Source organism: Bufo gargarizans, chromosome 4 (assembly GCF_014858855.1).
Source record: "Bufo gargarizans isolate SCDJY-AF-19 chromosome 4, ASM1485885v1, whole genome shotgun sequence".
NCBI classification, from domain to species: Eukaryota; Metazoa; Chordata; class Amphibia; order Anura; family Bufonidae; genus Bufo; species Bufo gargarizans.
Genome location: NC_058083.1, coordinates 402314127 through 402340923, shown reverse-complemented (window position 1 = coordinate 402340923; position 26797 = coordinate 402314127). Strand labels below are relative to the sequence as shown.

The window sequence follows — 26797 nt, the reverse complement described above, 5'->3', positions numbered from 1 at the left end:
CAGTGTTGCATGTGAGCATGATAATGTAATGTCTCAAAAAATAATGCCGTATGTCAGTTGTAAAAATTAGATCTTTAAGAATAATATTACTTGCTAGGAGGTTATGGAATACATAGAGAGGAATTTATCGTAGACCAGCATTTTATATCTGCCATATATTTCTGTATTTACTCCAGAAAATTTGCATAAATGAAGATAAATGCGCTGAGCCAGTTGGCCCTTCTACCTCCCCGCCTTCACTATGCTTTCTTTGGAAAGTGGGCAGAATAGGAACGCCACTTGTGACAAAACATTTTCACCATGGCATTTAAAATGTCACAAACACAAGGTTTACAACTTTTTACACTAGAAAACCGGTGTGGGGGGAATGATAAATTCCCACCTATACAATTTACATTCTAAGCCTAGGGAACCAATAATTGTTATAACTTTTTCTCCTCCACATGGGAGTCTATTATATTGCATCTAAATATTGCAATAGAGCCCCTAGCCGATTGTGACACTGTGAACAATATATGCAAAATAAGGAAGAAATAAGAATGAAATAAATTACACTGGAATATAGATTCACTTCTTTGAGTGTCCTTGCATGGCAAGACCATTTACTGTTATCTCACATACAGGTGAAACTCAAAAAATATCGTGCAAAGTTCATTTATTTCAGTAATGCCAGTGAAGTGAACAAGTTGGAGCAGTTTGTTTTTAATCACTCTTCTCTGCCCTCGCTGTAGAGTGAGTTGCCATAGGAACCCAGGTGTGTGAGCAGCCAGCAGAGTGACAAAAGCTAGAGTGTGAGCTGAAAAATCAGGACATGATTTCTAAACTGCCACCACTCCCTCATTTTCCTGCCCACCTACACAAATGGGCTGCTAATGTTTTTATAAATGTATGTTTTAATGTACCTGTAAAGCACTTTGGGCAACAATATTGCAGTTAAATGTGCTATATAAATAAATAAAATAAAATAAAATTTTAAATGCATTTCTTACTCTATCAAGCTTGCCATGTGCACTTTTTAAATTTGATCAATCAATTGGTTAGTGTAATGCTTACTATCTTTACTCACTCCAAACAGTCCACACAGTTACTCTGTCCACCCCATAAAGTTACTTTGCCCACTCCAACCTTTCCACAGTTACTCCAGCCACTCCAACAACACAACAATTACTCAAGCCACTCCACCCAGTTACTCTGCCCACTCCAATTGTAGACTACTGGTGGAGGCAAGAACACTTCACACAATTTCCCCAGAAATTTTAGCTTTTCTAGTTTTTTTTAATTATTACTTTTTATAGTGAGTTTGGATGGTACCTTCCAGACTCATAGTTTGAGATTTCTACATTGCTTAAAATACATTATACCCATTGTAGGTTCTCCACGTCGTGACTGGCAAGCCCCAAGCCGGGTGAACATTCCAGTTGTGCAGCGTCGACCCCCAGGTAAAATAGTAATAGTTATACATCCTGTTGTCTTCTGTCTGCTATCTCTAATTCTCTTTGGCTTTCCCCCTCTCTATTAATGCTGGCTGGCCATAAATACAGTGCCTAATTAGCACTGTGTGTAGGCAGTAAATAATTACAGCACTACTTTTCAACTTGTAATAGTGGTACAGCTATAAATATATCTGATGTCTATGAGAAGAGAGCAGAATCATAGGAGCTGTAGTGCTTTACATTGGCAATTAATTTCACAGCAAGCCCAAGTATCATGAAAACAACAGTTCTACACAGAGCTGGGTGGTGTCATCTAGTGACCATTCAGACACATTTAGGTACTTTTTCTGCATTTTCATACACTCCAAAACCCTTTTAAATATGTAACTTCTAATATCTATTAAATGTAATTTTATATATTCATTAACCATCTTTTTGTTTCCCTTGCTCCAGAGAGCAGCAATATCGCACCTCCAGCTCCTCCAAACTGGTCTGTAGACACATATGACACTGAAGGTAAGGTGGTATTTTTCTAAATGTGAGCTTATAAATGTCCAAAAAAAAAAGCACAGGACCAAAGTGAAAGATTTTCTCTGCTCATAGATATTACATTAACTCACTTTAGTAGATGGTTGAGAGAGTTGGATTTTCTTTGAGGGAATGCATCAACTTTTTTTTTTTTGCTACTTAGAACCAGATACTGATATATATTTTTTATATTAATTTTCTGATTGCAGACTTTTAATTTTCTGTTCATAATTATGGGGCAGCCAGCTGCTCTGCTGTTTGAACAGCAGCGATATGCTTCATAGCAGCCACATAGTAAACTGGTGCCTGGATTTGTTTTTAATTGACTTCTATGGGAGACTGTTCTATGCATGCTCTGTGACCTGTACAGCGATAATAGTACAGGAAGGGGTGAGCTGTGACCATCACTTGTTTTCGATGGTGGATACTGTGTAATCTTCCTTCAGATTCCCCTTCGTTTTAATCCAGCCTGTGATGATATTGAGATGACTCCTAAAAAAGGATCTCTACAGAACAGGAAGTGTCATTCTTTCATGAGGCTCAGTTGCCAGACTAAAAAAAATACAAGATTTAATGTTTTTTTTTTATATATATTGAAAATTAAAGAAAATTGGGGTCATGTATCAAACTGGTGTAAAGTAGAACTGGCTTAGTTGCCCATAGCAACCAATCAGATTCCTCTTTCATTTTCTAAAGGAGTTGTCAAAAATGAAAGGTGGAATCTGATTGGTTGCTATGGGCAAGCCAGTTCTACTTTACACCAGTTTAATAAATAGCCCAAAATATGTTTAAAGGGACCCTTCGATCTAAAAGGAGTCTTTTTTCAACTCAATATTTAGTTATTTTAGAGATTTTGGCTGTTTTTAATTTTTAATTTCATTAGTGCTATGGCATTGAATATGTCCTTCTGTAGCAGTCAGTGCAAATGATCAAACCTCCTCAATAGTTAGGCAGTCCACAGTTTACTGCTTATGTAAATGGGAAAATGTTATCTGCAAAGTATTTCTCATTATAATTGTAGGTGTAGAATTGGAATAACCATATGACAGCTCTATTTTTCTCTTGATAGGATTAGATATAGAAGACCACAGAAGAGTAATGCATTGACTACAGTAATGTTGGATGCTTTAAAAAATTACACCAGTCTTCCACCCTTTTTTTATATAAAAAAAATACATAGAATACTTACATTTTGGTTGTTAATGTAGGATAAACAAAAAATAATGGATATGTCCCTGTAGCATAAAAACTTGATTTAAAAAATAGGTAATTTTTGGACAATATTTTCATTTTAAGATGAGGATTGCAAGGAGAATTTAGCTTTACTATACGGTTTTACCATGATCTGTCATTAATGGATGACATGTTAAAGTAATACAATGAAGTACTGCATGTAGTTAATGGAGTAGTAGGGCTTTATTTCAGTAAAGCTGAGTAACCTGTGTGCTATTTTTTCCCAGTCTTATACTGTACTTCTACTGCCATAGACAGAGAAAAAGCTACTTAACCATTGATAATATGTTTTTCACCTGTTTCAGGAAGACGTGACTGGTCAGGCCAAAATCAACGAATGAATGTTCCACCAGTACGCAGACCAGCAGGTATTGTAAAAATGTTTAATAATGTTTTAATATCCTTTACCTTAGTTAGTACATAATCAAAATTTAAAATAAATTCATATTTCTAGTTCCAGAAAGTAGCAATCTTGCTCCGCCAGCTGCACCCTACTGGCCTGTAGAAACACGTGATACTCAAGGTAATCTAGTACTCTTCTTTTTCAGTCCTGCAACGAAGGAACCATATTTATTAGTTCAACTATGTATTGTAGGAAACACACACCTACAGATGTCCACTGTCAATATCGCAAAATAAATAGAGATCAGTCATCAATTGAGAAAATCCCTGTGTGAATGGCGGGGTAATGCACCTGAGCATAGGCCTAACCAAAGGCTCACAAGCCCAATGCAAAATGTTCAGCCTAGACCCTACCCCACAAAATGTCTTCTCTCGCTCTCCAGTTGCAGCCCATCCATACAATTTTATTAGCATCACTGGGTCTCTAAAAGCCTATAGGACAGGAAAACCTACTGCTCTTGCACAGTGACTTTCCTGCAGTGGGCATCGTACTCACTGGAGTTATAGCGCATGTGCCGAGCTTTGGCAGTTTCCTGTCCCGCTCTTGAGCAAGGGACACGCTGACCAGACAGGCAGAGTTTCCTAAAGACAATGACCTTGCAGAGGAGGGGCGGACAGAAAGGTGCAAGGGATGGTACTGAGGACATGTGGAGATGTAGGCTTGGGCTCTTGATGGAGGAAGACTTGGGCAGTCAGTGGAGGAGGGCTTGTGCTCGAGGAACCGTTAATCATGCCCTGCTGGGCACTTTGAAGACTCATTAGCATACCAACCAAAGGTCATTTTCTGCATTTTGGAAGGATGGATATCACTAAAAAAAAGATATGATTTAAATGATGATACACAGAGCTGAGTGCATTAGTTTAACACGTTGGAAGTAGGTGACAGTTTCCAGTTAAAGAGTTAATGCTCTCTATATATACAGTACAGACCAAAAGTTTGGACACACCTTCTCATTCAAAGAGTTTTCTTTATTTTGATGACTATGAAAATTGTAGATTCACTGAAGGCATCAAAACTATGAATTAACACATGTGGATTTATATACCTAACAAAAAAGTGAAAATATGTCATATTCTAGGTTCTTCAAAGTAGCCACCTTTTGCTTTGATTACTGCTTTGCACACTCTTGGCATTCTCTTGATGAGCTTCAAGAGGTAGTCACCTGAAATGGTTTTCACTTCACAGGTGTGCCCTGTCAGGTTTAATAAGTGGGATCTCTTGCCTTATAAATGGGGTTGGGACCATCAGTTGCATTGTGGAGAAGTCAAGTGGATACACAGCTGATAGTCCTACTGAATAGACTGTTAGAATTTGCATTATGGCAAGAAAAAAGGAGCTTCAAAGTAGCCACCCTTTGCTTTGATTAGTGCTTTGCACACTCTTGGCATTCTCTTGATGAGCTTCAAGAGGTAGTCACCGGAAATGGTCTTCCAACAGTCTTGAAGAAGTTCCCAGAGATGCTTAGCACTTTTTGGCCCTTTTGCCTTCACTCTGCGGTCCAGCTCACCCCAAACCATCTCGATTGGGTTCAGGTCCGGTGACTGTGGAGGCCAGGTCATCTGGTGCAGCACCCCATCACTCTCCTTCATGGTCAAATAGCCCTTTCACAACCTGGAGGTGTGTTTGGGGTCATTGTCCTGTTTAAAAATAAAAGATGGTCCTACTAAACGCAAACCGGATGAAATAGCATGCCGCTGCAAGATGCTGTGGTAGCCATGCTGGTTCAGTATGCCTTCAATTTTGAATAAATCCCCAACAGTGTCACCAGCAAAGCACCCCCACACAATTACACCTCCTCCTCCATGCTTCACGGTTGGAAGCAGGCATGTAGAGTCCATCCGTTCACCTTTCCTGCGTCGCACAAAGACACGGTAGTTGGAACCAAAGATCTCAAATTTGGACTCATCAGACCAAAGCACAGATTTCCACTTGTCTAATGTCCATTCCTTGTGTTCTTTAGCCCAAACAAGTCTCTTCTGCTTGTTGCCTGTCCTTAGCAGTGGTTTCCTAGCAGATATTCTACCATGAAGGCCTGATTCACACAATCTCCTCTTAACAGTTGTTCTAGAGATGTGTCTGCTGCTAGAACTCTGTGTGGCATTGACCTGGTCTCTAATCTGAGCTGCTGTTAACCTGCGATTTCTGAGGCTGGTGACTCAGATGAACTTATCCTCCGCAGCAGAGGTGACTCTTGGTCTTGCTTTCCTGGGGCGGTCCGCATGTGAGCCAGTTTCTTTGTAGCGCTTGATGGTTTTTGTGACTGCACTTTCAAAGTTTTCCCAATTTTTCGGACTGACTAACCTTCATTTCTTAAAGTAATGATGGCCACTCGTTTTTCTTTACTTAGCTTCTTTTTTCTTGCCATAATGCAAATTCTAATAGTCTATTCAGTAGGACTATCAGCTGTGTATCCACCTGACTTCTCCACAACGCAACTGATGGTCCCAACCCCATTTATAAGGCAAGAAATCCCACTTATTAAACCTGACAGGGCACACCTGTGAAGTGAAAACCATTTCAGTGGAGGAGGGCTTGTGCTCGAGGAACCGTTAATCATGCCCTGCTGGGCACTTTGAAGACTCATTAGCATACCAACCAAAGGTCATTTTCTGCATTTTGGAAGGATGGATATCACTAAAAAAAAAGATATGATTTAAATGATGATACACAGAGCTGAGTGCATTAGTTTAACACGTTGGAAGTAGGTGACAGTTTCCAGTTAAAGAGTTAATGCTCTCTATATATACAGTACAGACCAAAAGTTTGGACACACCTTCTCATTCAAAGAGTTTTCTTTATTTTGATGACTATGAAAATTGTAGATTCACTGAAGGCATCAAAACTATGAATTAACACATGTGGATTTATATACCTAACAAAAAAGTGAAAATATGTCATATTCTAGGTTCTTCAAAGTAGCCACCTTTTGCTTTGATTACTGCTTTGCACACTCTTGGCATTCTCTTGATGAGCTTCAAGAGGTAGTCACCTGAAATGGTTTTCACTTCACAGGTGTGCCCTGTCAGGTTTAATAAGTGGGATCTCTTGCCTTATAAATGGGGTTGGGACCATCAGTTGCATTGTGGAGAAGTCAAGTGGATACACAGCTGATAGTCCTACTGAATAGACTGTTAGAATTTGCATTATGGCAAGAAAAAAGCAGCTTCAAAGTAGCCACCTTTTGCTTTGATTAGTGCTTTGCACACTCTTGGCATTCTCTTGATGAGCTTCAAGAGGTAGTCACCGGAAATGGTCTTCCAACAGTCTTGAAGAAGTTCCCAGAGATGCTTAGCACTTTTTGGCCCTTTTGCCTTCACTCTGCGGTCCAGCTCACCCCAAACCATCTCGATTGGGTTCAGGTCCGGTGACTGTGGAGGCCAGGTCATCTGGTGCAGCACCCCATCACTCTCCTTCATGGTCAAATAGCCCTTTCACAACCTGGAGGTGTGTTTGGGGTCATTGTCCTGTTTAAAAATAAAAGATGGTCCTACTAAACGCAAACCGGATGAAATAGCATGCCGCTGCAAGATGCTGTGGTAGCCATGCTGGTTCAGTATGCCTTCAATTTTGAATAAATCCCCAACAGTGTCACCAGCAAAGCACCCCCACACAATTACACCTCCTCCTCCATGCTTCACGGTTGGAAGCAGGCATGTAGAGTCCATCCGTTCACCTTTCCTGCGTCGCACAAAGACACGGTAGTTGGAACCAAAGATCTCAAATTTGGACTCATCAGACCAAAGCACAGATTTCCACTTGTCTAATGTCCATTCCTTGTGTTCTTTAGCCCAAACAAGTCTCTTCTGCTTGTTGCCTGTCCTTAGCAGTGGTTTCCTAGCAGATATTCTACCATGAAGGCCTGATTCACACAATCTCCTCTTAACAGTTGTTCTAGAGATGTGTCTGCTGCTAGAACTCTGTGTGGCATTGACCTGGTCTCTAATCTGAGCTGCTGTTAACCTGCGATTTCTGAGGCTGGTGACTCAGATGAACTTATCCTCCGCAGCAGAGGTGACTCTTGGTCTTGCTTTCCTGGGGCGGTCCGCATGTGAGCCAGTTTCTTTGTAGCGCTTGATGGTTTTTGTGACTGCACTTTCAAAGTTTTCCCAATTTTTCGGACTGACTAACCTTCATTTCTTAAAGTAATGATGGCCACTCGTTTTTCTTTACTTAGCTTCTTTTTTCTTGCCATAATGCAAATTCTAATAGTCTATTCAGTAGGACTATCAGCTGTGTATCCACCTGACTTCTCCACAACGCAACTGATGGTTCCAACCCCATTTATAAGGCAAGAAATCCCACTTATTAAACCTGACAGGGCACACCTGTGAAGTGAAAACCATTTCAGGTGACTACCTCTTGAAGCTCATCAAGAGAATGCCAAGAGTGTGCAAAGCAGTAATCAAAGCAAAAGGTGGCTACTTTGAAGAACCTAGAATATGACATATTCTCAGTTGTTTCACACTTTTTTGTTATGTATATAATTCCACATGTGTTAATTCATAGTTTTGATGCCTTCAGTGTGAATCTACAATTTTCATAGTCAGGAAAATAAAGAAAACTCTTTGAATGAGAAGATGTGTCCAAACTTTTGGTCTGTACTACATGTTAATGGTATAGCCGCGCAGGCTCTTATTCATTCAGGCAGTGTATATCCTCCCTCACAAGTTCCTCTAAATACGCATGTACAATCGTATCGCTTCCTACCTTACAGTGTAGCGATTTCTTGTTGCGATTCCTTGTTCTATTATGTGGGCATGCACCAGGAGCTTGTTGCGGGATGTTATAATTTTCAGCTCAACTACTGTCTCATGTGCCGCCCCAGCCGGTGGCAGACGCGCGGGCAAGAGCCGCTGTGTACACAGAAAGTATGTGATGTCACACTCGTTCCTACTGATACCTCCGTGGGACAAATCTCACCTACGCGTTTCGGGGCCTACGGGCTCCTTCGTCAGGGATGTTCAGGCATTGTTGCCTGTGGGGTATATAAGCATTCTGTTTCCATGGTAACCGCTTGATTTGCCAACGCTCCCTTTGCATTCTGCCATTCAATTGCCTTCAGTATCTATTCATTTAATGTTCATGCCCTATATTTCAATGTCCTTTCTCTTTCAACCTCCGCTCTCATTATTTATTGGAATGCAAAGAGTTCCATCTCCTGATTTAGTCCTTTCGGGGCAAGGCTGCCGAGGCTAATCTAAAACATCCACTTGTTTTCGTTTCTTGACCTTTGTTTTATGAAGTCTCCACCCCTCATATTATTTTTAACCTTTCCTATTCCTCCAAAGTCTGAGCCAATGAATTTTCCTTCATGACACTCTGCATAGTGCCGTGATAACAGATGGCCCTCAATTTTTTTTCGGATATTATTATTATGATCCTTAATACGGATTTTTTTATAAGCGCTTAGTCCTCCCCACGTAGATTTTTTTGCATGGGCATGTAATATAGTAAATCACTCCCTTCGTATTACATGTAATATAGTCCTCTATTGTATATTTATCCATGACTCCGTTTATCTCAAGTATCGGATTTTTCTTCAGATTTTTCGTAATTTAGCAATTTTTGCACAGTTTACATAGATAAAACCTTTTTTTCATATTTATGCCCGTTTTCTTTTGGTGTTTTTCCAGTTTTATAGAGGGTGCTATTAAATTACCTAAATTTCATGCCTTCCTAAATGTAAAGGTGGGATGTATGGGAATTTTGTCTCCAATCAGTTTATCTTGCCTCAATATGTCCCAGTGATTTTTCACAATTCTTTAAAATTTGCCTACCCCTTGCACAAACGGGAGCGCAGAGGTGTATTTTTACAACATTAATATAGTTAATGATCTCTTTTGTGACAAATCTTCTTCTCTTACCATACACATCAAAAGAGATCAGAAAGAAGCCGAGGTGAGGTGAGGTGAGGGATGTAGAACCCCTGATCTGCGGGCCCACTTGCAACTGCACCTGTTGAGACCCCTATAATTCTACCACTGCAAATAAGTGACCAATGCTTCATTCACTGTCTATGGGGCTTTCAAATACAGTGCTCAGCTCCTGTATGCACACTACTGCTCCATTCACATAGGGCACTATTGTGATCAGTAGGGGTACCAGCGGTCAACCACCAATGGATAGGTGATAAATGTTGTTCATAAGCCAACACCATTAATAGGTGGAGTTTCCTGTTCAGGACCCCCATCTTATAGCTAGAGGGGAGAGAAGCTGCTCATTCTGGAGGACCCAGCACATCTGTGAATTACATGGATAGACCTTAACTTCAGTAGGAGCCATGTAATGGTTTGTGTGTAACAGCAGGGAAGATTACAACTAGTTACTAGAGCTCTGTGATAAGCTCTTTGTCAGGAGGATCTTCTTAATATCAAAGTGGAGAACAGGATGTCCCTGCAGTACATATTGTCGTAGCACTTAGTCTTCAGAGCACCAATATTTGTTTTTGAGCTATTTATTTTTCTTTTTTTTAATGTGGTCCTCAATATATTTTATAAAAAGTTCAAGTGGATGAAAACAGGAAAATGTTGGTACCTTATATATCAAGCAGCTGTGTGTTTCAAGCTGGTCTAAGTACACTATAAACAAGATAGATATCTTTCCTTCAAAAGTTACCTAAATCACTATCTTATGCCCTTTTCAATAAAGCTTCTCTTCTACAATTTATACATAAACCACGTTGACTGGGCAATAGTACAGCCGCATCATTGATAGCTAGTTTACTGTCTACTATCTACAAGGGCCAGACCAAACATGATTTGCATAAGTTTGAAATTCATTTGTTTGATCCTGATATTCCATTCCTTCCAAAGCTATATTTTTTGCATCTGGTTTTACTCAAGCTTTCATTAGTGGGTAGTCCAAAGAAATAATATAGTGTACACTTGGAAATAAGCGCTGTGAAGGAATAGCTGTTAATGCGGTCAATCCAGAAAATATGGTGGATAGGTCAACCACAGTCCAAGCAAAATGGATACAGTGTTGTAAGCCTAATGTAGGGCCTAAAGGGTGGAGCATATACAGGGTGGGCCATTTATATGGACACACCTTAATAAAATAGGAATGGTTGGTGATATTAAATTCCTGTTTGTGGCACATTAGTATATGTGAGGGGGAAAACTTTTCAAGATGGGTGGTGACCATGGCGGCCATTTTGAAGTCGGCTATTTTGAATCCAACTTTTGTTTTTTCAATAGGAAGAGGGTCATGTGACACATCAAACTTATTGGGAATTTCACAAGAAAAACAATGGTGTGCTTGGTTTTAACGTAACTTTATTCTTTCATGAGTTATTTACAAGTTTCTGACCAAAAATGTGTTCAATGTGCTATCCATTGTGTTGGATTGTCAATGCAACCCTCTTCTCCTACTCTTCACACACTGATAGCAACACCACAGGAGAAATGCTAGCACAGGCTTCCAGTATCCGTAGTTTCAGGTGCTGCACATCTCGTATCTTCACAGCATATGCATATTTTTTTTATAATAAACTTTAATGGCAAAACATATAGGAAAATAATTAAAATAACGGTAGCGCTGCCTTCCTCAAGGACCACACTGACTATTAAAGGGAATCTGTCACCTATTTTGAGCATATTAAACATAGCAATGTTCAATAAAGTACCTTCATTCCAGCATGGGTCTTCTTTCTTTTATTCAAGTTTTCATTTTGTTCAAAAAGCGATTTTTCTAATATGCTAATTAAGCTTCAAGGTGCCCAGTTTGGCGCATTGAGGCTGTTGCCCTGAGGAGCCATAGTATTGTACAGGAGCAGACAGTCGGCGATACTGTGGCTGCGCGAGATTTCTGGGGAAAGAAAGGAGGACGCAAGGATCGTGCAGTGAATAAATTACATGACGTATCGGAGGGGGCGGCGCTGTTCGGCTCCGATGGGGGAGTAAATTAATTTATGAGGAGGCATGCTGGGCTTGAAATAAAGGCCGGCTGGGCACTGCAGGGAGGCGTTACTGGGCACTAGAGCAGAGGAATAACACCCCTCTGGGCACCTTGAAGCTTAATTAGCATATTTGAAAAAAATCGCTTTTTGATCAAAGTGAGAACTTGAATAAAAGAAAGAAGACCCTTGCTGAAATAAAGGTACTTTATTGAACATTGCTATGTTAACAGTTTAATATGCTCAAACTAGGTTCCCTTTAAGGGATCTGTTTTCTATTAGAAAAGCCAGCATTTTACCGTACAAGAAAGTGCAGTATACTGCTTTATTCTGTCTCATTTTTGTGATGGAATCTGCAATGGAAGCTCCTGGCAGGAAAGATTTTTGGGCAATATCTCGCATTTGAAGAGACCCTGAGGTACCCCTACAGTGGAAACCCCCACAAAGTGACTCCATTTTGAAAACTAAATCCATATAATTTTTCAAGGAGTGTAGTGATCACTTTGACACAATAGGCGTTTCACTGAATTTAGAAATGCTTGGCTGTGAAAATGAAAAATTGCATTTTTAACAATAAAACTTAGCTTTAGGCCCAAATTTTTCCTTTTCACAAAGGGTAACAGGAAAAAAATCACCACACAATTTGTACCCATTCTCTCCTAAATTTGGAAACGCCTCATATGTGGTCATAAACTGCTAAATAGGCAATCCTCAGGGTTTAGGAGGAAAGGAGTGCCATATGGTTTTTGTAGGGCAGATGTTGCTGGAATGGTGTTTGGGTGCAATGTCGCATTTGAAGAGACCTCCAAAAAATTATCCCATTTTGGAAACTATACCCCTCAAAAATATTTTTAAAAAGTGTATTAGGCATTTTGACCCCACAGGTGTTTTTCAGAAGTGAATAGGTAGTGAATGGTGCTGAGGATGTCCATTCTTTAAAGATGGTGTCTGCTCTGGACACTCAGGGCTAATGTCTGCGATCAGCAATAATGAGACCAGATGCCATGGTCAAATGTGATTATGGTATTTGAGAGTTTAAAGTCCAGGAGCTTGCACTCCCTGGGCTGGAATGCTTTCCCCTCAGTTATATTGGGAAAGGCGTTCCTTAGGTCAAGTTCACACTTATTTCATCAGTTATTTCCATCAGTTATTGTGAGCCAAACCCAGGTGCATGTCAAAAACACAGAACAGGGGCAGATCTTTCCATTACACCTTATTTCTGAGTAGGTTTCACTACTGGTTTTGGCTCACAATAGCAGACCAAATAACTGAAGTGTGAACTTGGCCTTAGTAGTAGGAGGCCTATCACAGACCACAATTGATATACCATAGAGAGATCAAAAACAAAATCACTGTGTAAACTACCCTCTAAAATATAACTTTTATTCAAATAAATATAAAATAATACAAAAACCCCATGTGATTGTTTAAATATAAAATATAAAATCAGTCAGCAAAACAAATGCAATCGCATTTAAAATTCATATTACTTGACACCTGTCACTATGTGTAGATAGCATAAGTCAATGATTTAGTAGATTTATACAGTGATTTAGTAGTAAGAGGCTTGAACTTGTACAAGGCTTCTGGTATATTACTTGTGTATTTTAATGCAGGCCCGCAGGTGGCAGCACTGCATTTTAAAATACAGAATTTTTTATTCAGTAATGGAATAAATTCCATTACTGAATAGAAATGTCAATCTAATGATTGCATGGTGGGGTCTTTTTGGGGGCCTAAAAATGTTCAAAAAATTAAATTAAAATCACCCCATTTCTCCAAAATTAAAATAAACAGCAAAAAAATAAACATCATAAGCATTGCCGCGTCTTAAAATGCCCATACTATTAGAATATAAAAATATTTATCCTATACGTCGTAATGAAAAAACGCTATCAATACAAACTATCGTTCGTCCCACAAAAAAATCTGTCATTACACAGCTTTGTAGACGTAACTATAAAAAAGTATGGGGGTCTTAATATGGTATTGAAAAGAAAACATTTATTTTTTCCAAAGTTTTCTTTTTTTCAGTATTAAAACGGAAGAAAAACTATATAAATGTGCTGTAATTGTACCCATAAAATTGTGGCAGAATTGCATTTGTTTTCAATTTCACCCCAATTGTAATATTAAATGATGCAGTTAGAAAGCACAACTTTCCCCTCAAACAGCCCTCACACAGCTATGTGAGCAGAAAAATAAAAAAAAGTTGTGGCTCCGTATCAGTCAGGAACATACATTGTCTTTCTTGGGATCAGATTTATCTCATATAAGGCAGAAATGTCCATTGTTGGCAAATCTCCTTATCCAATGTGTCCCGGTCAATGAGTATCCAGTACATCATTGGCAGTTGTAACTGCCTGTATCACTTTTAGGGCTCATGCACACGACAGTATTTTGCCTTCAGTATACTGTCCGTTTTTTTTGTTCAGTATGCGGTACATATACTGAACCATTGGATTCAATGGTTCAGAAAAAAAAATATGAAGTGTCTCTGTGTGCATTCCGTTTCAGTATTTCCGTACTGTGAAAAGATAGAACATGTCCTATTCTTGTCCGCAAATCACGGTGCTTGGCTCCATTCAAGTCAATGGGTCCGCAAAAAAAACGGAACACATATGGAAATACATCCGTATGTCTTCCGTATCTGTTCAGTTTTTGCTGAACCATCTATTGGAAATGGTATGCCCAGCCCAAATATTTCTATGTATTTACTGTATACTGTATATGGCATATGGAAAAACGGAACGGAAAAATGGAAAGGAAACAGAACCACAACGGAAAAAAAAAATGGAACAACGGATCCGTAAAAAACTGACCGCAAAACACTGAAAAAGCCATACTGTCGTGTGCATGAGCCCTTACATTGTGAAGCATTTCCTGTTTGGACCAATTGATGTTGACAATGAACGCACATCCTTCGTTTTGGTTCCCTAACAAATTCCTTTCAAGGTGGCCACACCATCTGAGAAGGTGGCATCAAACAGAGCAGAAGAACAGAGGCAGCATGGGAGGAACAGAGGAATGTTCACATGTGTCACGTATAGTCCGGTTTTAGGTTCGGTATGGAGGGTTGCTTTAAATGTGAAAGTGACAGTGAGCTGTATTTCACTACAATGTCTGTTCAGATATAACACATTTATTAGGGACTGCATGTAATGTGGACATCGGATCAGAATCTAAACATATTTTATGACTTTTCAGTTTCCAATCCCAGATCTAGCATATCAGAGTATGACAGGTGGGTCTCCGGCTTCTCGCAGAGTAGTAAGTATTTGAATTTATCGCTTTATTACTTTGATTATTCTTATTTTTATTAATAATATAACGGACATTTTGCAAATGACTATTTTAGCGGACATTTGTTTTATCAGAATATATGAAAAGTCACTTAAGGCTGGTCCTACAGTATATGAAGCACCGTGGCACAGTGGCTCAGTGGTTGGCACTGGTTAGAGATGAGCAAAGGTATCAAAAATTTGACTCAGCTGCTTTGTGGACATTCACAAAGAAAATCGACTTGTTACGAGTTACTTCGTCACCAATCGCATTCCGTTATCTGTAGCAGGCACAATCACAGGGAACCCCTCAGATGGAGCGTTCAATGCTGATCACATTGAGGCCTTTCAGGGGTTAATCAGGTTAATCAGTTGACATTTCTATTCAGGTTAAAAAAATGCATACTGACCTCATCTATTTGCTCGTGGAGAGGCCGTTGCGGCCATCTTAATTGAAGAAAATGCGGCAAATCTCTTGCGTGCTGACGTGATCATGTCATCACGCTGGGCAACTGCGGTGACATCACACATCAGCACGCGCTATATTTGGAACGTTTTCTTAAATCAAGATGGCCTTGATGGCCTCTCCACAAGCAAGATGATGAGGTATGTTTTTTTTTTTACCGTCATTTGTAGAAATTTGTGAATCAAATCCCTAAGCGGAATTTCCTCGTGCTTCGTGTCAGTGAATCGATTTATCCTGAAATAGTATAAAAAAAACTAAAAACTTCAAACTTACCTCCTCCATTTGCTCGCAAAGGGCTGTCAGTCTCCATCTTGCTTGAAGATCTCGGCCGAAATCCTGTGCAGCGCGAGATTACATCATAGAGGCGGTAAGTTTGATGTAATTGTTTTTTTTTATTGTTAATTTTACACTGTTTTTAAACTCAGGTGCCGCGATCATGTATAAACGTGGCATCTGAGGGGTACAATGACGGGGGAGGCTCTATCGCAGCTCCCTGTCATTGCACCGGCTACTTACAAAAAAATGTAAAATTCGTCGAGGGAGCCGAATCGAATTTTTAAGATATTCGCTCATCCCTAGTCATTTCATCAAAAATGGATTCGTTACCATGAAGTGCCAGGAAATTCGGCTTTGTGGCGAATGGAATTATTCTGGAAATTGGGATCAAAGTCAATTTGTTTAATATCGATTCACTCAACACTAGCACTGGTGTCTTGCAACACGTTCTTTGCGTTGGTTTTCTCCCACCATCCAAATGCTGATAATTTAGATTGTGAGCTCCACTGGGGACAGTGAGTGATGGTAATGCTTGTAAAGCGCTGCGGAATACATTTGGTGCTATTTAAGTAAAATAAATCATTTATTGCTTTTCTTTTTGCATCCGAAGTGGAATTCGGTCCGAATTTTAGGAAAAAATGTATTCTAGGCTGGAATTGTCTTAGAAAAAAAAAACTGAAGAAAAAAAAAAACTGAAAAAAAAAAACTTCCCTTATCCACTTGCTCGTGCAGAGGCAGTCCGCTCCTCATGATGTCACCACGCTGACATCATCACTAGAGATGAGCAAATCGAAGCTGACGTAGTGGAATTTGTTGCGAATTTCAGAAAAAATTTGATTTGCACCTAATGCGAATTTCCTCGCGCTTCGTAGTAACGAATCGCATTTTTACTAAAATGGCGGCTGCACGTGTGAGGACATGGAAATAGGAAGTCTGTGAAGGCGGGATCACCCATACTGACATGCATGCAGCCAATCAGCAGCCAGCCAGCCGCATAAATACGGCAGCCATCTTAGATTCTGCCATTCAGTAGCGTCATCATCTGCGCTCACGTACCACTGCCATGGCTTCTGGGGAGGGGAGGGGTGGGGTGGCAGAAGCAATACCAACTCCATCAGCAGCAGCCTGAGTCTACAGTCGCTGATGAGCAGCTTTCTTTACCCGCATAGTGAAAAAACTACTCACCAGCAGCTAGACGTAGAGCAGAACCTGAACCAGCAAGTGGTGGCATACTTGGAGTGCACCCTGCCAGCCGACCTTGAAGATCCGCTGGACTACTGGGCAGCCAAACTGGATTTGTGGCCGCAACTGGCCGAGTTTGCCCTGGAAAAGCTGTCCTGCCCGGCCATTAGTGTGGCATCAGAGTGGGTGTTTAGTGCAGCGGGGGCCATAGTTACCCCAAGGAGAACTTGCCTGTCCACCCAAAATGTGGAGAGACTGACCTTTGTCAAGCTGAATCAGCCATGGATCAGCCAGGATTTCCCACCAATGCCTGATGCATCAGACTAGATCACCCATGGTGCCACACCAACACTTTGACAAAAGTGACTGGTTTCTTCTGGCTACCTGCCTCAGACACTACTCTAATGCTGCCACCCGCCTGATACCACACATCTGATGCCATGTGCTCCTTCTGTCACCCACCTTCGTCAGCGGTTACTGGTAATGCCACCCAATGTCCCACCGCCAAAAGGAGTGCGCTTCTTCTTGGCACTAACATCGACCTCTAATGCTGAGTTCATACTTGAGTTATTTGGTCAGTTTTGGTCCGTGACTGCCCAAATAAATGAAGTGTGCAGTGATTCTAAGAGCGACGCCTGTCATCTCCATGTCATACTGACTCACAGTATTATTTCACTACCAAAGCAGACTCCCTATGCGTGTTACTGCAAGGTACAGTGTTCTACACCACTATAAAGGCTCTCTGCAGCCAGGAAATAGACGTTTTTAACGTGATTCGCCGCAAATAAATTCGGATCGAATCAAATTTTTCCCCAAAAATTCTGCGAACTGGCGAAACGAATTTTTTAAGTGGACAGCCACTGTGCAAGCAAGTTGATGAGGTGAGTGTTTTTTTTTTTTTTCTTCTGTTCTTTCTAAATCCCCATTCACACTTAGGGTCCATTCACACGTCCGCTGTTTCTTTCCTGATCTGTTCCGTTTTTTGCGGAACAGATCTGGACCAGATCTGGACCCATTCATTTTCAATGGGTCCTGAAAAAAATCGGACAGCACAATGTCAGATTTTTTTTTCAGGACCCATTGAAAATGAATGGGTCCAGATCTGTTACGCAAAAAACGGAACAGATCAGGAAAGAAACAACGGACGTGTGAATGGACCCTTACAGTGGAATCCTGACATTTTCTGGAGTTTACCCAGAGGGGCTGTATGGAGACTTTTTCTCCCCAGAGCCCTACTACTAACTCTGGGTTATGTCGGAGTGAGCGCATGTGTGAAAACAGCAGTAAATGTTCCAGAAAATCACAGTGGCCATGCCTAAAGTTTCCGCCCCTTGGATAGGCACCTGGAACATTTCCTCTGTAGTGAGAACGCACCCAACCTGGAACATTTTTGGGGTGATAGCTACATGTGTGAAAGGCAAACTCTGGTAAATCGCCGTACCTGATAATCTGGAAATATTCTTCAGTTTAGGTGTGAAAACAGCATAAGACAACTCCAGCAGCCATTTTAGGAAAAATGATTTGTCTAGAATTTGTCTTTTGTTTTTAAAACCCAAAAGGGCCGTATTGCACCAGAATATTACTGTTTTTAACGCCCGTTAGACGGGAGCACTTCTGTATAAGCGGCCATTAAAAAACTGTCCCATTAATTGATAGGCTAAAAGAGGTTTTAACATAGCGATTTGTGACAAATTCGTTCGGAACAAATCAAATTTCTTGTCAAACTTCGGCAAAGCTACTGAATCAAATTTTTCTAAACTTCGCTCATCTCTAATTCCAGCTCACTGGGTGTGTTTACATGCAGCAATGATCCTTTCAAGTGCAATCAGCCGACAAACGAATACATGTAGTAGAGGTAGAGAGCAGAACAGTACACATAAGGATTCTTTCAGATTTGTGGTCCAGGCTTCCAGCAGGCTGTTTGGGCATAGAATAACGGTAATTAGCCGGACGACAACTGTTGTGTGCAGCATTTTTTTCCTTCCCAAATCCCAGCATTTTTGCCGGATAGCCGTCAAATCTCTGAAGTACCATTTTATAGTTAATGAGGCTGTTCGGAATTCCGGTAACATCAAGCGATGCCGGATCCAGAGAACTCCAGCAGGCTGTTCTCTGCCGGAATACTGTGCCACAAAAGTGAAGCTCGTCTAACACTGTACTGTTCTGCAGAGGCTAATCAGTTCAGTAATACACCGATAGTATTACCAGTCATAGCCATTTTTCCAGTGAAATGAATACCCTGATTTCCTACAGCTGATCTAAATATCACAATTTTAGCAGAACTTCACACTATTTGTGGAAGCTGAATTTCCTTGTCAAAAACATGCATGAAAACAATCCTCACCCATTCCTGCTGCATATGTAGGCAGATCACATGAGTGAATGGCGTCATTGCCTTTTCATTTTCGTATTTTGAGTGATTTAATCAGATTGTTCTTCATTCCAGATTCAAGAAACGGTGAATCAGAAACGTGGAAGGTCGCTGAGGAGGTGCCTGAGACCAAGGGTAATATCATCATGACCACTATTACAATGGTATTACTAATGCACATGACACAGCAGATACAACTGCCATTCTTTACTGATTCAAATATGATTATTATTTTTTGTATATGTTTCTTCCAGTTAGTACAATTATTAATGTTGTCTTTTTTCCTAATTTTAGTTCAACTTAAACCAGAGGTCAAGGTAGATTCTGTTCCAGACCCATGGAGAGGGTTTTCAGATCCAGGTTTGCTTAATTGCAAAATGTTGACCTTATTGGGTTGTCTAGTTTAGAAAACACATTTCCATTTCCCCTAATAATGGAACTCTGGGCTCTTAAAGGGTTTCTACCACCAGAAATACTGTTATGTAGCTGACTGACATCAGCGAAGCGCTAATGTCAGCACTACATAACAGTATGTTTTTTACCTTTCTCCCTGCAGCCGTTTTGGTAAAAAATAAGCACTTTTATAATATGCTAATGAGCCTCTAGGTGCTATGTGAGCGCAAAATCAGCACCTAGAGGCTCCGTCCACTAACCCTTTATCCCGCCCAGGTCCTCTGTTCTGCCCGCTCCGCTCCTCTTGATTGATGGCACGGTCCGCAGCATCGCTGGCAAAATCCTGCGCCGTTCACTCCTGTATTCGGCGCATCATTCACTCACTGCGCCTGTGCCGAATACAGAAAAGGCGCAGGATTTCAGCAGCGATGCAGTGGACCGTGCCATCAATCAAGAGGAGCGGAGCGGGCAGAACAGAGGACCTGTGCGGGATAAAGGGTGAGTGGACGGAGCCTCTAGGTGCTGATTTTGCGCTCACATAGCACCTAGAAGCTCATTAGCATATTATAAAAGTGCTTATTTTTTACCAAAACGGCTGCAGGGAGAAAGGTAAAAAACATACTGTTATGTAGTGCTGACATTAGCGCTTCGCTAATGTCAGTCAGCTACATAACAGTATTTCTGGTGGTAGAAACCCTTAGAATCTGTCATCAGGGACCCCCCTCCCTACCCATCTATTTGCATAGACGCATATCTGTGGTTCACCTGAATAAAATGCTGCTTTACTTTTGTTGATCCGAGGCTTTGTTACTGAGTTATGATACTTTTTCTTAGTATGTAAATTAGGTCTTTGGTGCAATGAGGGCATTACTGTTAATCTTGTGGCACCCAGGCCCCACTCCTTTCTGTGTCCAGCCCCTCCATCACTGCCTGTCCCTCTCAATCAATGCAGAAAGGGAGAGGCTAGTCACAGAAAAGAGTAGAGCTTGGGTGCAACAAGAGCAAAGGTGATGCCTTCATTGCACCAAAGGCCTAATTTGCATATTAAGAAAAAATCATGGCTCAGCAATAGAACTTCGAAAAAAAAAAAAAAAAGTGTTTTAATCAGGTGACCACAGCTATGTGTCTATGCAAACAATTTGACCCGGAGGTCAGTGGTGACAGATTCCCTTTAAAGGGGAGTGCTAGAGAGAATCTTGGTTATAAAGAGGGTCTCACACTTTGGAGAGGGTCTCACACTTTGGAGAACCTGCCCTGTCCTGCATTGCAAAGACTTCCCATTGATTTGAATAGAAAATGTTTAATTGATTTTACCAATGATGGCGCTGTAGGGACATTGAACATTCACTGCCAGCTTTCCCCACAAATTAGAGCTGATCGCTGCAGGTCCCTGTCAAGGACCCTTTTAACAACTAGTAATTGCCCAAAGCAGAGAACCCCTTTATAAAGAACCATGAATCACATTGCTTGCTCCTCCCTCCCCCTATGTTTTTTTTCATCAGCCCTAAGGCTGAGTTCACACGAGCGTGACAGATTTGGTCCGGATGCGTTCAGGGTGCGTTCAGTTAAACTCGCACCATTTTGCAAGCAAGTTCAGTCAGTTTTGTCTGCGATTGCGTTTAGTTGTTCAGTTTTTTCCGTGCAGGTGCAGTGCGTTTTGATGCTTTTTTCACGCGCGTGATAAAAAACTGAAGGTTTACAAACAACATCTCCTAGCAACCATCAGTGAAAAACGCATTGCATCCGCACTTGCTTGCAGATGCAATGCGTTATTAACGCAGCCCCATTCACTTCTATGGGGCCAGGGCTGCGTGAAAAACGCAGAATATAGAACATGTTGCGATTTTAAAGCATTGCAGAAGTGATGCATGAAAAAAAATGCTCATCTGCACAGCCCCATTGAAATGAATGGGTCAGGATTCAGTGCAGGTGCAATGCGTTCACCTACTGCATTGCACCCGCGCGGAAATCTCGCCCGTGTGAACTCAGCCTTAGGCTGCGTTCACACGGGCGAGATTTCCGCGCGGGTGCAATGCAGTAGGTGAACGCATTGCACCTGCACTGAATCCTGACCCATTCATTTCAATGGGGCTGTGCACATGAGCGTTTTTTTTCATGCATCACTTCTGCAATGCTTTAAAATCGCAGCATGTTCTATATTCTGCGTTTTTCACGCAGCCCTGGCTCCATAGAAGTGAATGGGGCTGCGTTAATAACGCATTGCATCTGCAAGCAAGTGCGGATGCAATGCGTTTTTAACTGATGGTTGCTAGGAGATGTTGTTTGTAAACCTTCAGTTTTTTATCACGCGCGTGAAAAACGCATCAAAACGAATTGCACCCGCGCGGAAAAAACTGAACAACTAAACGCAATTGCAGCCAAAACTGACTGAACTTGCTTGCAAAATGGTGCGAGTTTAACTGAACGCACCCTGAACGCATCAGGACCTAATCTGTCACGCTCGTGTGAACTCAGCCTAAGGCCTCTTTCACACGACAGTATGTCCATTTCAGTGTTTTGCGGTCCGTTTTTCACGGATCCGTTGTTCCGTTTTTTGCTTCCGTTGTGGTTCCGTTTCCGTTCCGTTGTTCCGTTCCGTTTTTCCGTATGGCAAATACAGTATACAGTAATTTCATATAAAAAATTGGGCTGGGCATAACTTTTTCAATAGATGGTTCCGCAAAAAACGGAACGGATACGGAAGACATACGGATGCATTTCCGTATGCATTCCGTTTTTTTGCGGACCCATAGACTTTAATGGAGCCACGGAACGTGATTTGCGGCCAAATATAGGACATGTTCTATCTTTAAACGGAACGGAAAAACGGAAATACGGAAACGGAATGCACACGGAGTACATTCCGTTTTTTTTGCGGAACCATTGAAATGAATGGTTCCGTATACGGACCGTATACGGACCGCAAAAAACGGCCCGCAAAACGGAAAAAAAAAACGGTCGTGTGAAAGAGGCCTAAAGAGGAAAATGTAACATAAAAAGGGGGGAGGTTGGAGAAAGAAGTAACCAATGCATCCTATGTACTGCTTGGGGGCTACAAAATGCAGCATTATACTTGATACACACAGATAAGTCTCTGCAGGCCACTCCTGTTACTTCTATTCTGTATTTATGAATAAAAGAATTTTGCAAATTACTTTTTTAGCAGACATTTGTTTAATCAGATTATATGACCGGTTCATTCACATAGCAGAATTAAAGAGATTTGATAGCCTTTCTTTAGAACATCCCACCACTAGGGGCAGATTGGCCATAGAACATACAGGGAAATTTCCTGGTGGGCCGATGCCCAGGGGGCTGTCTGGGCTCTCCTCACGGCCCGCCACTGGAAGTTTTTGGGGATGTATTTTGTGCTGCTGGCCGCAGTATATTTGTGATGGACTGTGGTATTTGGCTCTGTTGGGGTGGCATAAGCTGGCCCTGGCTTCCAACAATTTGGGCCCAATTACAAGACAAGGCCCCTTTTAGGATTTTATACAGGGCCATTTCAAGTCCCCAGTCCACCCCTGCCCACTACTATCAGATCAGTGGGGTAGTACAATTAATAATGTTGTCTGATTTTTCCTATTTTTAGGTCAGCATAAGCCTGAAGTTAAGGTAGATGCGGCTCTAGATCCATGGAGAGGATTTTCACAACCAGGTTTGTATATTTACAATATGTCAACTTAAAGAGGTTCTCTAGTTTAGAAAACCCACTTTCATATACCCTTAGGGCCTGTTTAATGCAGTCAAAATCTGTAGAGTATACCACGGCAGAAATTGCCACAGTTTCTGCCCCTATTGTTCATTTTAGATGTCGTGGAACCTCTAACAGCTTGGGTCCATTGAATGGAACTAAACTGCAAGGAGACACCTGCCACAGATACCCACCTTGTGTCTAAACAAGAGAACACTTCATGATCAGCTTGTTAATAAACCCATCTAATCAGGCTCGGATTGGCCCACCGGGGAGCCGGGGAAATCCTCGGTGGGCCCCCGAACCAGCAAATGAGCTTCCTTGCTTAGAAGCTGTCTGCGATAAGCTCCGCCCCTGTACACAGTAGGATGCATGCTGCCTGTGATTCATCGTAAATGATAATGAGGGCTCCATACCAGTGCTGATTCATGGGAACTGACAAGTTTTTGTGTAATCAGCACTCCCGGTTAGTAAGACTGTTTCCACATGATCTGATTTTCATAAAATTGTGGCCAAAAAACACAGCATTTTGCCACGATTTTATGTAAATTATATAATGTGGAAACAGTCTTACTGTGACCAGGAATGCTGATTGATCTAAAACCTGTCAGTCAATAGCACTGACATCCTCTCCTCCAATAAGGCAGCTCTGCTAGAAGGACTGCTGACTGTGTGATCAGTCTGGAGCCCTGATGCTGTGAGGGGGAGGAGCCTGGCTCAGGACCTGGGGACACAACTAGCAATACAGAGGGTCATGAGTTGAGGAAGGAATCTACATGTATTGTAATTAGTTTTAAAAAGTGCCTGCATGTATGAAAGTGTGTGTGTATGTAAGAGTGCCTATATGTATGACAGTGTGCGTATGTAAGAGTGCCTATATGTATGACAGTGTGCGTATGTAAGAGTACATGCATGTATGACAGTGTGTGTATGTAAGAGTGCTGCATGTATGACAGTGTGCGTATGTAAGAGTGCCTATATGTATGACAGTGTGCGTATGCAAGAGTACCTGCATGTATGACAGTGTGTGTATGTAAGAGTGCTGCATGTATGACAGTGTGCGTATGTAAGAGTGCCTATATGTATGACAGTGTGCGTATGTAAGAGTACATGCATGTATGACAGTGTGTGTATGCACGAGTGCTGCATGTATGAAAGTGTGTATGTAAGAGTGTCTACATGTATACAAGTGTGTGTATGTAACAGTGCCTGCATGTATGACAGTGTGTGTATGTAAGAGTGCTGCATGTATGACAGTGTGTGTATGAAAGAGTGCCGGCATGTGTAGAAGTATGCATGTAAAAGAGTGCTGGCATGTGTAGAAGTATGCATGTAAAAGAGTGCTGGCATGTTTAGAAGAGTGTGTGTAAAATAGCACAGCATGTGTAGAAGTGTGCATGTAAAAGAGTGCTGGCATGTTTAAAAGTGTGCATGTAAAAGAGTGCCGGCATGTGTAGAAATGTGCGTGTAAAAGAGTAACGGCATGTGTAGAAGTATGCGTGTAAAAGAGTGGCGGCATGTGTATAAGTATGCATGTAAAAGAGTGCTGGCATGTGTATAAGTATGCGTGTAAAAGAGTGGCGGCATGTGTATAAGTATGCATGTAAAAGAGTGCCAGCATGTGTAGAAGTATGCGTGTAAAAGAGTGGCGGCATGTGTATAAGTATGCATGTAAAAGAGTGCCAGCATGTGTAGAAGTATGCGTGTAAAAGAGTGGCGGCATGTGTATAAGTATGCGTGTAAAAGAGTGCCAGCATGTGTAGAAGTATGCGTGTAAAAGAGTGTCGGCATGTGTATAAGTATGCATGAAAAAGAGTTCCAGTATGTGTAGAAGTATGCGTGTTAAACAGTGTCAGCATGTGTAGAAGTGTGTGTGTAAAAGAGTGCCGGCATGTTTAGAAGTGTGCGTGTAAAAGAGTGCTGTCATATGTAGAAGTATGCATGTTAAAGAGTGCCAGCATGTGTAGAAGTGTGCGTGTAAAAGAGTGGCGGCATGTGTATAAGTATGTGTGTAACAGAGTTCTGTTGCTGTATCTATGCACAGAGCTTGGTTCTGTTACCTTATCTAAAAACACTTAAACTCACCATCCTGATCACTATTTGATCCAGCACCAATACTCTGTTCTCTCCGCCAGGATGCAGCTGGGACATAATGTTGTGACTTGGCTGCCGCGGTAAATTGCCTGTGTACCGCACTTGACTGCTGTAATAATACTTAATAAGCGGGAATTGTTCAAAGCAGAGAACCCAGTTATGGGTACATTTACACGACTGTATTTATGGGTCTGCATTCTTTCCGCGGCCCCGCAAAAAAAATAGAGCATAAACACATTGTCATGTGAATGTACCCTAAAGGGAATCTGCATTATGAGATGCATTGGTTACTTCATCCTCCTCCAATTTCTTCCCATCAGCTCTATAGAGGAAAAAGTGTCACAGAGAGGGGGGCGCTGGGAAGAAGGAGTAGGAGATGCACCTCATGGATTGCTGGAGACCTAGATAAAGCCCTCTATACACATTAGTCTAGTGTCGTCCAAACATGTCGAGAATGGTAGCTGACACTCTAATGTGTATGGGGACCTCCCGAGTCCCGACTCTTCCCTGACAGATGGAGAGAAGGACTGGGCAAAATTAATACCTTCACCCAATCCTTTTATTCTCTCAAGAGATAAACTGCCTCCAGAAATGTCTGGCAACGGCCTTCTCCTCTCGCCCCATAAAATACACATATAAATTTGACTCAACCAAATGTGCATGTGTATGAAAAACTGGGAGAGATAGCTGTTGCCGAACCTTTTGAATGTGTATGCCCAGCTTAGGCGTTGTCTCATCTGAGATGTCTGGTGTGGGACCCACACTCCAGAATGGGCCCCAGAAAGTCAAGGACCGCACATTTGTGCCACACTCTCTATTAATTTCTATGGGAGTTCTGAAAATAGCTGAGCAAATGCGCTCAACTATTTTCAGAAGTCCCATAGAATTAAGTAGAAAGCACCACCACTCCATTTGCTTCTATGGGACTGCTGGAGATAGCCAGTGTTCCGCTGTTTTTGTCAGTCCCGTAAAAACGAATGGAGAGTGGCTGTTCATGTGGGGCTGATCTCCTCTCACTTCGGGGGTCCCACCTAGATCCCATATTCTAGTGATATGCCACCAATGTCTCAGATAAGACAAAAGCTTTGAAGGAACATTATATACAGCACACAGTGATAAAGCTCTGCAGGTATTTCCCATGTCACTGAAGGAGGTGGCTGTACTCCATCACTTAGGCCTCTTTCACACGGGCGTCATGTTTTTTGCCTCGGATAAGATGCGTGTGCGTTGCGGGAAAATGCGTGATTTTTCAGCGCAAGTGCAAAACATTCACAGAAGTTTGGGTTTGGGTTAGGTGTTCTGTAGACTGTATTATTTTAAGGGAAAATAGTAGCATTCTTAATACAGAATGCATAGTACAATAGCGCTGGAGGGGTAAAAAAAAAATGTAAAAAAATGTAACTCCCCTTAATCCACTTGATCGCGCAGCCCGGCTTCTCTTCTGTCTTCTTCTTTGCTGTTCACAGGAATAGGACCTGTGATGACGTCACTGCACTCATCACATGGTCTATCACATGATCCATTACCATGGTAAAAAAGATCATGTGAT

The 26797-nt window shown here is 41.5% G+C and overlaps 1 protein-coding gene across 5 annotated transcripts in view; it reads left to right on the top strand.

The window, feature by feature from the left end:
• The window catches only part of VIT (vitrin), a 176008-nt gene that overhangs the window by 123077 nt on the left and 26134 nt on the right, over positions 1-26797 (top strand). For all 5 annotated transcript variants that reach the window (XM_044292244.1, XM_044292243.1, XM_044292242.1 and 2 more), the window contains 8 exons: positions 1371-1439; positions 1887-1949; positions 3500-3562; positions 3649-3717; positions 14699-14761; positions 19143-19202; positions 19362-19427; positions 23053-23118. In XM_044292244.1, the coding sequence (XP_044148179.1) occupies positions 1371-1439; positions 1887-1949; positions 3500-3562; positions 3649-3717; positions 14699-14761; positions 19143-19202; positions 19362-19427; positions 23053-23118 (519 nt within the window). The remainder of the gene's footprint in view (positions 1-1370; positions 1440-1886; positions 1950-3499; positions 3563-3648; positions 3718-14698; positions 14762-19142; positions 19203-19361; positions 19428-23052; positions 23119-26797) is intronic.